We start from the raw sequence: 14,579 nt of genomic DNA on the forward strand, positions 1-14,579 counted from the left end.
CAACCGACAATAGAGGGCGGATGAGTCTGGTTTGCCAAGGTTTGGAGTGCAGATTTTTAGTCAGTGAACACTGCCCGTTCCTGCGGGGTAAAATCAGCGATGTGCTGCAGAAAGAAAAGGATTGCATAGAGTTCCGAAGCTGACGATGAGGTTGGATGCCAAATGCATCGTCCTTGCACCACACCTTCGGATGATATTACAATAACGACAACAAATGTATTGTGAGATGATGAATGGGGAGTTTCATCGGCAAGGGAGATAATCTACCCCATTGCTGGTGGTGACGCGGCGAATGAAATAATGAGACCCTTTACAATTAGGATCAAAGTCCTATGGTATCTAGAAAGGTGAAGCGAGCTTTGAGGGCAGGGCGTTGTTGGGCTGAATGCGAACAGGGACCAAGCAATTTTGTGAGAGAGAAGGGGCGAGAGTCCAACTCGTTAAGGGATCCGGAGAGTACGGCTCGGGAAGGTTCGTAGTGTGGGCAATAGAGAAGAATGCGCTCTAGATCTTCTACAGCACTGCAGTGACAGCATTGAGGGTAGTCAACTTGTTTCAAGCGGCGACGCCACTGTGCTGTGAAAAGTGCTGCGCATTCGATTAACTAATGCGGCATCTTCACGAGAGGTATGCCGAGGCATGCGAAAAGCGAGCGCTGCATCAACTCTGCTCAGCATGGCTGGGGGAAGAATGTCAGCGGTCCATTTGCGGGAAGCCAGAGGAGACACGAGGCGCGGAAGAACGGAACAACGATCGCATGTGAGCAGCGCAATACGCGTCCGTCTCCAAGAGGAGAGAGCTGCTCCAGCGGCGCTGTCGGCCTGTTCAATCCCTTCGACATCGCATTGGGCTGGGACCCATTGGAGAACCAGCGTGTATTCTGGTTCGTAGACAAGGTTGTAAACCATTTGCACATCCATCACCAACGGTACAGATGAGCCTCGGATGCCAGGATTTGCAATTGCTTGCAGCGCAGATGTAGAACCAGTGAACGCGACCCATTCCCGCGGGGGTAAAATCAACGGTATCCTGTAGAAAGTATAGTATGGCATAGAGCCCCGCGGCGACTGGATGGGGTTTCATGAGAAAGGAGATCTCCTTCCACTATGCCTTCGGATGAGATGACGGATGCCGAGGCGAACTTGCCATTTCGAAATGCGCCATAGGAGTACGCTGCGGCAGAGGTACAAAACTTCGCGTCTACCACAGCATAAAAATGGGCTCTAAGGACTTGAGGGAGAACCTGATCCTGGACGTCCGGAAGACGTACGAATGTGGGTGACACAAGCAGAGACCAGGGGGCGTCCGGCGGCGTGACGTCGTTAGCTATGAAGCCAGTGAGAGCTCGGCGTGTCCTCTGCGCTACGCGTTGGAAGTCACTTTCAGGACGGTATCGAATTTTCGTGAGGAGTGGGTGACGCGGTCGAGCCGTTTCAGGATCACAGAGAACCTCCACCGGGAGTTCACCAGCTCCAGTCAGGACTTGCCGTGTTTAAGCCATCCTTGGAACTCCAAGGCTGCGACGAAGGCTTCGGGCGAACAGGATCCGAAAGGTATTTAATGACGTTGTGGAAATCATGTGCAAATTTGGATGGCTGTAAAGCAGTCGCCCGCACCAAAGCCGCGTGAACGGCCAGAAGGTAGCGCAGATCACAGCCCCATCCTAAGCTCGAAAGATATTGAATTGCAGACTGCGAGGATTCCACTGCATTGCTATGGCCGTACAAATTCATCATGCTGAGGTAAAGATAATGCATCTAATGCCAGAAGCGCTTGAACCCCGGGCAGTTGCGACGCATCAGGAAATACAGAGAGAATTGCCTTGACTGCCGCGAGTCGCATTATGGCCTGAGTACCTAGTGCGCCAGAAAAACCTAAATCAGATCAGATCAGACTGCCGCGAGTACTGCAGAGAAGGGTGTCAGAGAAGGCACAGTTTCGGTGATTGATGGTGGTAACTGTCTTCTCATGCCTGCTGGTTCTGTCACACTGGCATAAATGCGTATAATCTGCCTTGATGGATCAGGGGGTGTTGAGTGACCGCTTCTGATGGGCTTGGCCGCGATAGTGCTATGCAACCTTGGTTCGCCTTGTGCAGACCGAGGTACGAGTGCAGGAAAGTCGTGTTCCAGGTTTGAACCAGGCGTCACCGTGGCTCTACCAAACCTGGGAGCTTCAGACGGAAGTCTTAGTATCCGATCTCGGTGTCTTTTTGTGGTGGCGGTGGGGCATGAAGAGAAAGATGGATGGCCGGATTTACAGATAGCACATGTTGGCTCTCTCTTGTTGTTACAGTCTGATCTGCAGTGAGGTCCAAGCGCATATGCCACCCCTAGTATCACCTCGGCAACTTCAAGCAATATGGCAAAATCGTTGTCGGTTATAGCACTGCATAAGGCCTTCTATGTATTCACGGATGATGAAGGCGTGACATCCGAGGACAATTCGCTGTGGAAGAGGGATTCCCGCCAAGGCAGTTACGAAGGCTTCGATCAAACACGGCCCGAAGGGTATTTAATGATGTTGGAAAGCTGTGAAGCACAGTCGCCCTCACCAAAGCCGTGTGAACTGCTAGAAGGGAGTGCTGACGCAGCCCCACCCTGAGCCAGAAAGATGCTGAACTGCGGGAAGCCATCGCTGCACTTTGGTTGCAAGGTGCTTAATGCGGCGAACTCAGCGCAGGTCTAAGCTAATGACCACGCCGAGGAAACGATGGGAACGTACAGGCTCAACCTTCTTCGCACCAATCCAGAGATGGAAATTTGTCATAGGCTTGCGGGTGAAAGGGAGCTCTAGGTACTTTCGGGCGCAAGGTCCACCCACGCCGTGTCAGCCACTCATGGACATTATTTAACGCCAGCTGCAAGCGGCGCTGACCGGCTGGTCGCGATTTTTCCACTGTCCAAAGGGCAACGTCATCTACATACATTGAGAATGCTGCTCTTTGAGGAATTATGGATTTTGTACCCGTCAACACCACATTAAAGACACACAATGCTTCCTTGACGAACATGATGCTTAGGGCTTTGACCTCGGGATAGATGGACAGCCAGGGTTCCGTCCACAAGGAAGTATTGGAGTCAGCAGAAGTCTCCACCGGATACACAAAAAATTTGCAAGGCGTGCAGTACAGAAATGTAGAGACACCTTCACCGTCTCACACAAGGAGTGAAGGGAATGGCCTCTGGAGGTCGCAGTGAAAAATAATAGGAAAAAACGGTGTTCCTTCACGATTTTTTTGTGGACGATCTATTGGACGGATTTTTGTTCTGAAATCGGCTATGGCACCAGATGTTCTCATTGGGACAATTTCGTGGGTTTTATAATTCAAAGAGTTAATTATTGAAGTCTAGTTAGGACATTTGCTTAAGAGTTTGATGATGCCCTCCTAAGGAGCGCCCTTCCGCATTTGCTATATTGCAGATGATTTCATCTCGAAAAAAGTGCTATATATATATATATATATATAAACTGTTCGCATTTAGCTGGGACACCCTGTCTACGCTTGTAATTGCACGCGAAGTATGAAGCGGAATCAAGGGGTGGTCACGTCATTTCCATTAGAATTTTGAAAGTTACCTAGTTTGACTTCTTTCCGGCGGAATACACGACAAAAGCAGACGCCCGATTTTGAGAGTATGCCAGAATTTCCTCTTCGGAAAAACGAGAAAGCACCGTGAAGGGGGAACGAGGACGAAAACCTGACGAGGACTTGACGAAAGGAATGCCGCGGCCTTGCGATCGCCTCACAGCGTTGCGATGCGTCAGGACGCCGCACTTCTCAACTCACTCAATTCACTCCTCCTGTAAGGAAGTGACGTCACGCTGTTGGTGTCTCCCCGGCTGCTGAAGCAGCGCTGGTATTTAAAATTAGTTTCTTTGGCATCTAAGGGACCAAGCACATTGTCGGCCTATGCCGAATATAGATGGGCAGAAATCCAGCGAGCCGGTAGAGAAGTACGAAGGGGTGTCTGCCTCATGACAGAAGCCGCCGATATAACAGAGACTGTTCATCATTGGCATGATATTTAAAGGGTTAGGTGTGACGTGTTTAAAGGTTCATGCGAATTGTGGGTCAACAGCCCGGAGGGAAGAAAGGGTCCGTACGGGTTTTTACGGCCGCAGTGAATGGCCGTTTTGTTGCAGTGTGGGGGGATTATGTGAATGAAGTGATGTAGGCTCCAGACCGGTAACAGAAATGGGAGGTTCACGAACACGGGGACGAAACGTGCTGCGCTTCCGACCAGTCTCGGCTACGTACGACGTCTCACAGCTGTGACACTTACAAAAAATATCGCTTTGCGATTTGCGGGCACTTGCCTTTAGGCTTGCAAAGGAGATAGGCGACGATTTTTACTCCCAAAGGCAGGCTAGCCCTGCGGACAGTGTCTGAGACACCATTCACGAAAGGCGGTACTACATTTTTTATGAAGTGTTGCTGGTGGCTACGGTTGCCGAGCAACTGGTTGATGGTGTTGTTTTCGGAAGTGTACGACTCAGAAGCAAGGTGATCTGCACGGTCCAGTAGGGTTCGCACAACGGAACGCTTATGTTGACTTGGGTGGTGAGAGTCATCACTAGAGAGCGGATTTCCAGGCCTTGGGAGTTATCCAGATTATGCATTTTGATGCTCTAAGCACGAATCAGCACGAAGGGGACCCATTAGTTGCCTAATGTTAGTGCCTTTTTTGTCTTTTTTTAGACTAGTGCCTTTTTGTTAATGGGCGCCGATAGGCGCCCAAATGATGCTTCTAGTTGATGTATCTAGTTGATGCTTCGCACTCATTTCATAATTTTCGCAAGGAAGAAATGAATGAGGAAACGCTTAGGTGCGCTATCGCAGAACGCAAATGTCTCGCCCTGTGGCAGAAAGTAGATTATTTTCCCTCTGTATTCCTTGTACCCAGTGCAACACCACGTCTGCCCTTGCAGCTGTGCTTAGTGGTGACCAGGGCTCAAAGTGTAATTAACTTAAAGCTGCGTGACTCTAAAATTAACGAAAGTACAGCAACAATTACTTAGTCAGAAACGCACCTCAGTTAGGTGCAGGTACTCGTGAAATGTTATTGAGTTACTCCTCAGTTACTGCGCATAGCAAAATAGCGCTTAACTGCAATGCTTCCTGAGTTTCAGTACGAATGTGTTCGAAATATTGGGCGTGTGATGCTTATTCCCAGTAGTCTATAAGGCCCAGAACCACCGTTATTACTATTTCTAATATGTCCCATTAACTATTTCCCATTCGTGGGGTGAGGCCCGCTCGTTACGTCCAGGGGAAAACACAACAGCAAAGGTCAATCAAATACCAAGGTTTATTTACCTTAAAACTGTTGTGATAGTTGCTTTCAAGCTTTCCCAGAAAAATACGAAAAACTATCCTATCACCCGACATCATCCCATATTCAAGTTTTCAGGCCCATGACTTGAGCAGGTACGGAGAAAAACTGCCCCGAAGACGCGACATCGGTGACGTCACACAGGAGCAGCGAGGGAAGACGCACGTCTCCCAAGCCAAATGGGGGAGAGGGGTCCGTGAGGTCACACCGTGGGTCATCGTTTTGTGGCTGCGCCTATTTTCCGAACCAATCTAGCGAGAGAAAAAATTCTTTTTTCAACGGTGTGTGTACTCATAATGAGTACGATGCATATATATTATGCTTCAACACATCAGAGAAAGTGTCGCAACACCTTTAAGCCTAAAGAGTCGAGAGAACTACAAAGTCCGCTCCGCAGTTTCCAGTGTCATCCCACTGGAAGCAGTTTCCAGCTGTGTTAACCCTATATTCGGGCTCCGCCCCACACCTCCGTGAGCTCAGCAGCACCAGCCGACGGTGCCTTTTGTTTTACGGTTTGCGCCCAGTGCCACCTTCCAACCTACAGTGCCGCACTCTCCCTTCCAATCCGGCATAATATATTCTCCTCGTCGTCCTTAAATATACGTAGTGTAGTGGCTCTACAGCGTCCGCACGGTTTCTTCTGGAGGAATATCGAGCCCTCATTGTCTGGTTTCCAACGACGACATAGCTTTCAAATGGCGTACGTGAATCGTTTTGCAGTGGCATTCTTCTTTCTTTTCAGGAAATTGATCTTGGCTATAAGACTGTAAGCGAAATCGCTAAAGTAACACAGGTGCGTACTGATTGTAGTGTGTCACGTGAGCGTTACATACTCTGGAAACAACGTAATAATAGTATCGCACACCACGTGCTGAGGCCAGCCACGCTGCAGAAAGACAATGTTCTATAATACCCTGATTTGTTGAAGGGGTAGGTGTACGCCGTTTTCTCTTCCTTTCTTTATTGCTTTTTAAATCTTGTTTTTTTTTTCTTTTTGTTAAAGCCAACGTATCCCACAACTGTTCGAGAAATATTCATTCTGGCCCACTCGAAAATAATAAAAAATAATCAAGAAAAAATGCACACAGAAACGCAAGGTAGTGGGAGACAAGTCAGAGCGGCAGCTGGTTCAGCTCGTGATGTGTATCGAAGGGATGCTATTCGAATGTTGTGACTTGTTCATGACGAAACTTACAGGCTGTGAGGAATAGCACCAAGGAGGACCTGGAAGCAATGCAGAAGGAGCTGAGCGGGGTAAGTCGAGTACTGCTTTGTAATACGCTGCAATTACTGTTCGGGGCAATGCGAAATATCCCGCATATTGACATCGGCGAGTTTTAGTACATGAAAGAACTCTCATCAAGTCGAAGACAAGATGGCGCAGATACAGGCTAGCTAGTGGATAAACTTTGTCATAGGCAATCCTGATAGACCTGAGGCAAGGACACATAAGCAAAACACAACACTATGTCTATCAAATCCAAGCTTAGCAATCGTGAACAGGTTCCGCTCTAAGTGACTGATTTGCAAATGATCTGCCACATATCACTCTTCTATAGGATAGATCCAATTTGCATACATGCTCAACGTTGTCGTTAGCCATGGGTGACTTAGGGTTCCGTCTTCGTTGCTGGCACTAGTGCGACCTTCTTCGCGACACACAACTTGCAAACACAATTCTTCGACGAAAACCTTTCTCCATACTGTGCACAGAGTCTTTGATAAATGTAGTCACGAGACACGCGCTCACACTGCAATCAAGGGATAACTCTAGGCTGATCTTCCTTCGTACAGATCACAAGTGGGCCAAACAGTAGCTGCATTTACATGAATACGACAAAAGCGTATCGGATCGTGTCGAAATCGCAAAGAGGACGACAGGCCGCCGTTCACATGGATGCGCATCGAGTGCAGACAGAAGATAGCGCCACGCCTGTCATATTTGAGATAGCGCAACGCAAGTGTTGTCCTTTCCGGTGTTGCGCTACCTTCGCACCGAACGTTGAAACGTCGAAAACGTGGCGTCTACGCCTCATTTGCAAGCGTACTTCAGAATGAACTCTGTTCCGCGTCTGCAAGCCCTCCTGTTTCTCTCAGTAGGCTAACCTACATATAAACTGAAGCGTAGCTGTAGAAACTCCCTGTTACCACTATTTTGTCAACCCGACTATAGGACTTGCAGGCGAGGCAACTGGCCTGCGGTTGAACTCCCTTTCCTCTTATATTCTCTACTTCACTGGATGCGCATCGTCTGTTTACATGCACAGTCTGAATGCGCATCCACCGTCTCGGTCTACCTATGTATCTCTGGATGAATACGATGCTCTGTCCTAGTGAACTGACCGGTCTATATGGGCAGATCCCATTCAACAACTGGAAACGATACTCTCGCTCGTGTCGTATTCATGTAAACGTGGCTGTTGTTTCTCCTACTGCCGTCACAACCAACATGACGTAACGCAACCGAAACCGTATTAAAAAGAACCCCAGTCCGTAGTCCTTGACTCTGTTTGATGCACTTCGTAGTGTTTCTCTGCCCTCCTGTGCAACCTCGAACTCAAGGAAATGACACCTTTTTTCATGGCGTTGCACTTAGCTTATGAGTTACAGAATCTGCAAATGACATAGCATTGATATTGTTCGTGCTGAACCAAATTATACTACCTTACTAACAAGGTGAATAGCGCTAAGTAGTACCACCTCTTGGTACAGATACAATTATGTTACACTGTCTGCTCGTATAACATTTGTCGCTACGAAGGCCGAAAGACACGTAATTGCGCGTCTTTATACGTTACGTATTTTTGACTGCTTATCTTACAACAACAAGATAGGGAACTGAACGTTTGACAGGATTTCGTACATGGTACGATGCCAGTCAGAAAAAGCAGGGCGTGTATTTGGTGGTTTTTGGTGAAGTAGGCCGCCTCAGGAAGCGTTTCCCATTTTACCGAGAGCAGGCCACGAGGTTTCTTTAATAGAGGCTTGTCGTGGTGTTGATTGTTCTATAGATGTATATGTATGCCAACAGAAAAGAACACATTGTTATACCGGGACGAATCGGAAAACCGAAAAATAGTTAGCTGAGAAGATATAAACAACCCTGTCGATATACGTAACTATCGGAAACAGCAACGTAATTTAGCACCAGGAAATTGTCGGGGTGTTTTGGCGTTAGAGACACTCTTGCTTACTGAGTTTCCTTTTATCTGCAGCTTAGTGAAAAGTACCTGCAACAGGCCAAAAAGCATCAACAGGAACTGTTAGCACTGTCTGGTTTGCAACGTGACATGGTAAGAATTTGTCATCGTGAATCTATTCACGAGGTACCGTCGCTGGGTAACGTACTGGCTTCCCCTAACCGTAGTCCAAGGAGAAAGTCGCGAAGCGCCAGTAGGTGACTGGCGCTTCGCGACCATACCCGCGCTAACTCATACCAAGACAACTTATCGGTTCTCCAGGCGTTGTATTCGTGATGCCTTTTGATTTCTGATTTGGTTTAGCCCTTCTATTGCATGTGAATCTCATTAGCGCGCTTAGCTCATACTAGTCCGAACTGGTCCCAGTCAAAGTGACACAAGGAAATGCTCTGAAGAAGACACATCAGGCTCACCATTAACAGTGTATTGAAGCGCACCAGAGAGTCGTTGAAAGGCACAAACCAAGCAGCACGGAATGCGCGCCCCGATGACGCAAGCGCGCGCACCGATGACGTGCGAAGACACTGTGAAATCGGGTGCGCGTCGTCTCCCAGCAGCGGACCCACGTACAACCCGATCAGGACTCTCGGTACCTGTCCCGACTCCTTCCCGACAGCGTCCCGTTACCGTGTCCTCCACGCGCTTCGCTGTAGATATTTTAAATTTCATGTAATTCGATTTATTTGTTCTATTTCATGGATGATACGCTCAGGTAGTCTGAACAACGCTTGAACGACGCACTCTACCGAGTATTTCAAGATTGGCCTCCAGCTGAAAAATTCTCCTTCTCCGCTGGAACCTCCCCGCTAGCGCGTTCCTTGCCAACCATAATCTGGCCCTCAATAAATGCCCTCAAAATCTTTATCTGCCCTGTTGAGAACGGCAGGCGTACGCTTTTTTTGTGACAATTATAAACAGCGTAAGTGTCACAAAAAGGCGAACACCTCCAGTTTTCAACAAATAAGCGCAGATAACGATAGGATTGGGAAAATAAAACAGCATGTACAGCTCCCCGCAACCTTAACTTGAACACCGCTTCGAACGACGTAGAGGAAGGAGAGACACCCTAGACACCCAGCTGAACTATTGGAAGAGCGCGTTTCGGGCTGTTTCACTCGCCTGTAGGGGTGTCCGTTGTTGCTCAAACGCCTCGAAAGGCAGGCGGGCTTTGCTTTCTGAAGGCACTGTTATCGGGATAGCGATTGTTTCTGTTGCTTAGGTGAAATGCACGCTGGATGATATCGGTAGTATCGGCGATATTCGAGGCATGGCCGCGTTGACAGCAAATAATCAATGGAATTCAACCGGAATGCATCAGCAATGATGCTGTATCAACTCGAGACGAAATAAACGAGGACAAAAAAAAAAAAATATTTTGTGATTGTGATTGGGAAGTTCACCTCCTTGAGTGCGGATGCTCTACACCGTTGCTATTGATAACATGGTGAAACGAGGATAGAAGTGCATAACATATTCATTTGAGTCAACCGTAGTAGGTGCGGGCTACACATTATGACGTGGCACGGAGGACACCAAAATGGCAATTGAAACAGGACAACAGCTTAGAGGCAAAAGACACGATTCGACGGCGATGCCAGATGTCTGCAAAATGTCGCCAACGTCATGCGGATCTTTAGGGAGGAAGGCCCATAGTAATCGCACTCTTGGATCAGTAGTAGCATCTACGATGTGGGACGAGGATAAACTTTTTATTGCTACGAGTGCTGGTGATCCTGTCCTTACTGCCGTGTGCAGAGAGATGGAACTGGGCTTGTAGGCGATGTCTTCATTGCAAGAATTCTCCACTGGTTGCGTTTGTCTACCGCTGGCGCTGTTCGTGCATGTAGTGCTGAGTCAGTTGTCAAATATGTGCCTTTAGGTGGGTGATCCATTAGCATTGCGGAGCGGAAGGTCACGTGAGGGACTCCTGAATGTGAAGAGGCAGTGAAGCCGTGAAAGTACCGTACAGTACATTGCTGAAGTACATTGTACAGTACTGAACAGGATACAATGCACAATGGACATGCTGTTCAGGGGCACGATCTAAGGCAGCTGAAAGTGCAGGCGAGGTATTGTGCAGTGGAGCATGGCTACGAAGATCGTCTACTGTTCCTGGGAATGGATTTGCTTCAACACATCTTGTTGAGCTGTAATCTGCAATAATAATTTGTACTGCAATTACAAAGAAATATTTTGAAACTGGATCACTATACAGGGTGTTCAAAATTAAGCTTTCACTGGCACTTTATAAATAGCGAACAAAAAGAAAGCTGGTGCTATTTTTCTGTTCCTTGAGTAAGAAACAGGTGGTACATAATTAGCAGCACCTGTTTCTTATACAAGTAGCGTAAAGTTATCATCCGGTTTCCTGCCATCGCTGTGTTTGCGTAGCGCTCGTGAAAGCTTAATTTTGAACACCCTGTATAACGTAGACGCTTCAGCGGTGGGAAACACATATGAAAACAAAAAAAAAAAGAAAGAGGCAAGAGACACCTGTCCCAAGCTGATGTGCTTGTAGATGGCCACACATAAGGCACCAGCCCGCTGAACACCGTAAGTACGCACATGAATTTGCGCGGTGGACAGTGGACATAGACGCGACAATCACAACTTTTTCGGTACGCACATGAATTGGCAGGGTGGACAGTGGACATAGACGGGACAATCACAACTTCTTCTGCACCGACGGCGTGCTTGGCCGACTGTATCGTGCGAAAATGTCCCGCTTGATGCCGTTTCTTCCCACCTTACGTTCGACATCAAATAAGTAGGTAAAATTTAGAGAGCCCAAAACGTGTAGACTTCGATTAGTGTTGGACGATGCACGATTGAGGCCAAGAGACGACAGAAGCCACGAGAGTGTCGGTTATCCCAGCAAACTCTGGGGAATTTGCACACGACACCACATACGTGCACGCGCTCTCAGAAAGCAGGGCCCGTATAACAAACGAAGAGGATTATGCGTCAATATAGCCGTATAGACTAATATTTCCGACGCAAACCCTCGTTTTATCCGTCAAAGCGAAATCTTATCCGTCAGAATATAAGAGCAGCCTTGTCTTCCCTTTGCTATTTACGTATAAAACTCCGCCCTTTACGCTCACAGCGGTCACGCTGACGGGTACCATGAATAAAACACAGCTTGTCGGATACGACGCCAGCCGTTTTGTGGAAATTTACGCTTAGTAAGGATAAGATTGGATGTAAGCGTCAATTTATTCGTTTCTTCCTCTTCTCATTCATCCTTTCTTCGTTCCACACAACGGTTGAGGCGTTGTGTTGTTGTCCTGTGTGTAAGTTCGCCCATCGCTGAGGTATATTATAAGAAAATTTGTCCACCAGCTTGCCTGCGTTTGTGCTGTACTCTCTGACATCTGCACATTATTTCGTCATGCGCTTGTCTGTGTTTTGGATATCCTGTGTGCTTCGCTAAATCGAGATTACTGCAGTGACATGGAAAACGACGCAGAATAAATGAGACGAGGCTCGCGCTGTGGCACCGAGCCCTGACCGGTGGCGCACCAACATCTGCTCCACATTGTAGTGGGAGAGCTGCTATACGCCTGCGTAGTATGTAGTCTGTCTCTTCTTACTGTGTTTTTCTTCGTTCCAGTGCCTGAAATGGATGGAGGGAGAAGATAAACTATATGCATCTCTTCAAATCCGCCCTCATATTTGCTCCATCTCGTAGGAAGGTGTCTGACTCGCTGGTCTTTCCCGCAACTTCTATGTTTGATATTGTAGTATGCGAGTGATAGTGTGAAGGACAACACTAATTCTTCGTTGTAACCCTCTAGTTACCAAATTAAACACTGATGAATACATCATTTAAGCCTCTAATCTCTGAGAGGAACCACAGAGTGCAAGAAAACTTGTGTGCGCCATGTTGGACGCAGTCACACACACAACACACACACAGAAAACACAGACGGGCACAATGGGTCTTTTTCACACTCGTGTCGTACCCTAGCGGCTGTCCGGTGAAACACGCTCGGCGCGCACCAAAACACAGCCAGCGTCATCTCAGCGCCATCTATTGAATATCTAGAGGACTCTCTCTCTTAGGTGCCGTCAGGGTCACATAGCATCTAATTCGAACCTCTCCGCGCAAGACATGTAACGCGCATGTACGGCTCGTTTATCAAACTTGTCCGTTACAGCCACTTTCACCGTACAGCCGCATTGCTGCCTCGTCTCGCCTACACAGCTACAGATTATGGGCGCAGGTCCGGAAAGACCTCGTTCAGAACCACGGAGGAGAAGTAAAGCAGACCGATCTCCCCAGCAAACACACATGATTCCCAGATCGTCCCGTTTTCATCTCACGGCCTGCTCGGGATGAGTTGATCCATGCGCCGTCCCCCGGATCTCGGGGAGCGAGCAATAGGAAATCGTCCCGTATTCACCCCTGTGAGAGCTGCGTGCGAGAATGCAGACGCCGCGAACCCTCCGCGTCTCCAACTGCGCTTGCGCGGTACGCAACTGTGGCTGCATTTGGTAACATTATTATGTGGTCCTTAATATGGTCGTTACCGAACACGATGTAAAATTTATCAATCTAATTCTTCGTGTTTTCGCATCGGAACATCCAGTATTTTTCAGTTTTAATGAAGATACGCGGCTTGCGCTGCTTCTAGGCGGCCAGTGGGAGCGAGGTTCAAACGTTCAAACCGTTGGCAAGCTCGTCCTAGTTGCAGGCTGGGGGTGTTGTGGTGTGATGTTACAATTGTGAGCGAGTTTCGGAAGTCCATCATTTGCCACTGTGCGGAGCTAAGATGGCTACTAGCGGCTAATGTTCATTTCTTTGACTGCTTGTGAGTGTAGCTGTGAGAAAAGATACCACACTGGAACCAGACTGATTAGGGTTGACAGTACGTACAAGTGCCAAAAAATGCGGATGCCATCACGCACATTTTGACGAAATGTCAGTGTCCCCGTGAGTGAGAGCCTGGAAGCAATATGTTCCGTAAGGTACAGCGGCGAAACTAACAATGTGACTGCAACTAGGGTAGCCTCAGTCTAACAGCGATCCAATGCTCTTGGAACCAATGCCATAGGTCGGCGCGATCATGATCGAGGCAGCCTTGCCAGTGCTTCGTGATCGCACTCATGATCGCGATCATCAGGCTTTGATAAGGCATTGCGATCATGATTGCGACGACCTATGCTTGGAACACAGGGCGTTTCTATCCTGCAATTCTCAAACAAGTGGTTCGTATGTCATGGACATTTATCAAGACGGTTCCGATGAAGCTACAGAAAGAGAAATACATGTGTTACACCAGTGAGGGACAGATATGCCTCATTTGAGCAACGCTTGTACGGAACGAGGAGCTTGTACGGAACAGGCGTTACAGATCGCAAAGTGCCGATGACAAAAGTGCATGGATGCTCGTACCGATGTTCAGTCAGAGTACAATTCTGAAGGACGCTCTCCACTGACATACATGGACTTGACCAACGTTCAAGGCAAATTAATCTTCATTACCACAATTTGGGGATTGTTGAGAGGAGCAAATAATGTGTCAGTACATTGTTCTTTGTAAAAAATTCTGTCACGCCAACTTCTGCACCATGACTGTTGCCCCACACTGAAAGACCTGGCCCTTGTATGTGAAGTGAGACATTGTTACAGAACGCGATCACTCCTCGTTGAAAATAGGAGAAATGCTGTCATGCTGCAGCAGCATCAAAAAGCGCAGACCAATCCAGGATGTGCGGTACGTCTCTACCTACGTGGTAACCTGATTGATTTTTAAAAGGAAAAAAATGGCAACCTTGTTCTCACTGTATGATTCATTCCACTGTTTTGTGGCCTTGTTGAACTTTGAACCTTGTTGAAGCATTGAACTTGTTGTACTTTAACGCTGGTAAAATTTGACATTCGTCATGCAGTGAATGAAGCTGGGCATCCGGACCTTAAATTTCCCACCGGGATACGCAGAACCCCGCTGTATTGTTATGTATTTCCAGCCAAACAAAACGCTTTTAAACATACTTTCAGCACGGTCGTCAAGCAAATCCAACCCAAATTTCAGAACCG

At 47.8% G+C, this 14,579-nt stretch overlaps 1 protein-coding gene across 1 annotated transcript in view; it reads left to right on the forward strand.

Moving 5' to 3' along the window:
• LOC135395808 (atlastin-2-like) overlaps positions 1-12,834 on the forward strand; it is a 105,780-nt gene extending 92,946 nt beyond the window's left edge. The window contains exons 9-12 of the mRNA XM_064626900.1: positions 6,079-6,129; positions 6,534-6,590; positions 8,552-8,629; positions 12,697-12,834. Coding sequence (XP_064482970.1) covers positions 6,079-6,129; positions 6,534-6,590; positions 8,552-8,629; positions 12,697-12,834 — 324 coding nt within the window. The remainder of the gene's footprint in view (positions 1-6,078; positions 6,130-6,533; positions 6,591-8,551; positions 8,630-12,696) is intronic.
• The last annotated feature ends 1,745 nt before the right edge of the window (positions 12,835-14,579 follow it).

The sequence above is a fragment of the Ornithodoros turicata genome, chromosome 1, assembly GCF_037126465.1.
Source record: "Ornithodoros turicata isolate Travis chromosome 1, ASM3712646v1, whole genome shotgun sequence".
In the NCBI taxonomy this organism is placed as follows: domain Eukaryota; kingdom Metazoa; phylum Arthropoda; class Arachnida; order Ixodida; family Argasidae; genus Ornithodoros; species Ornithodoros turicata.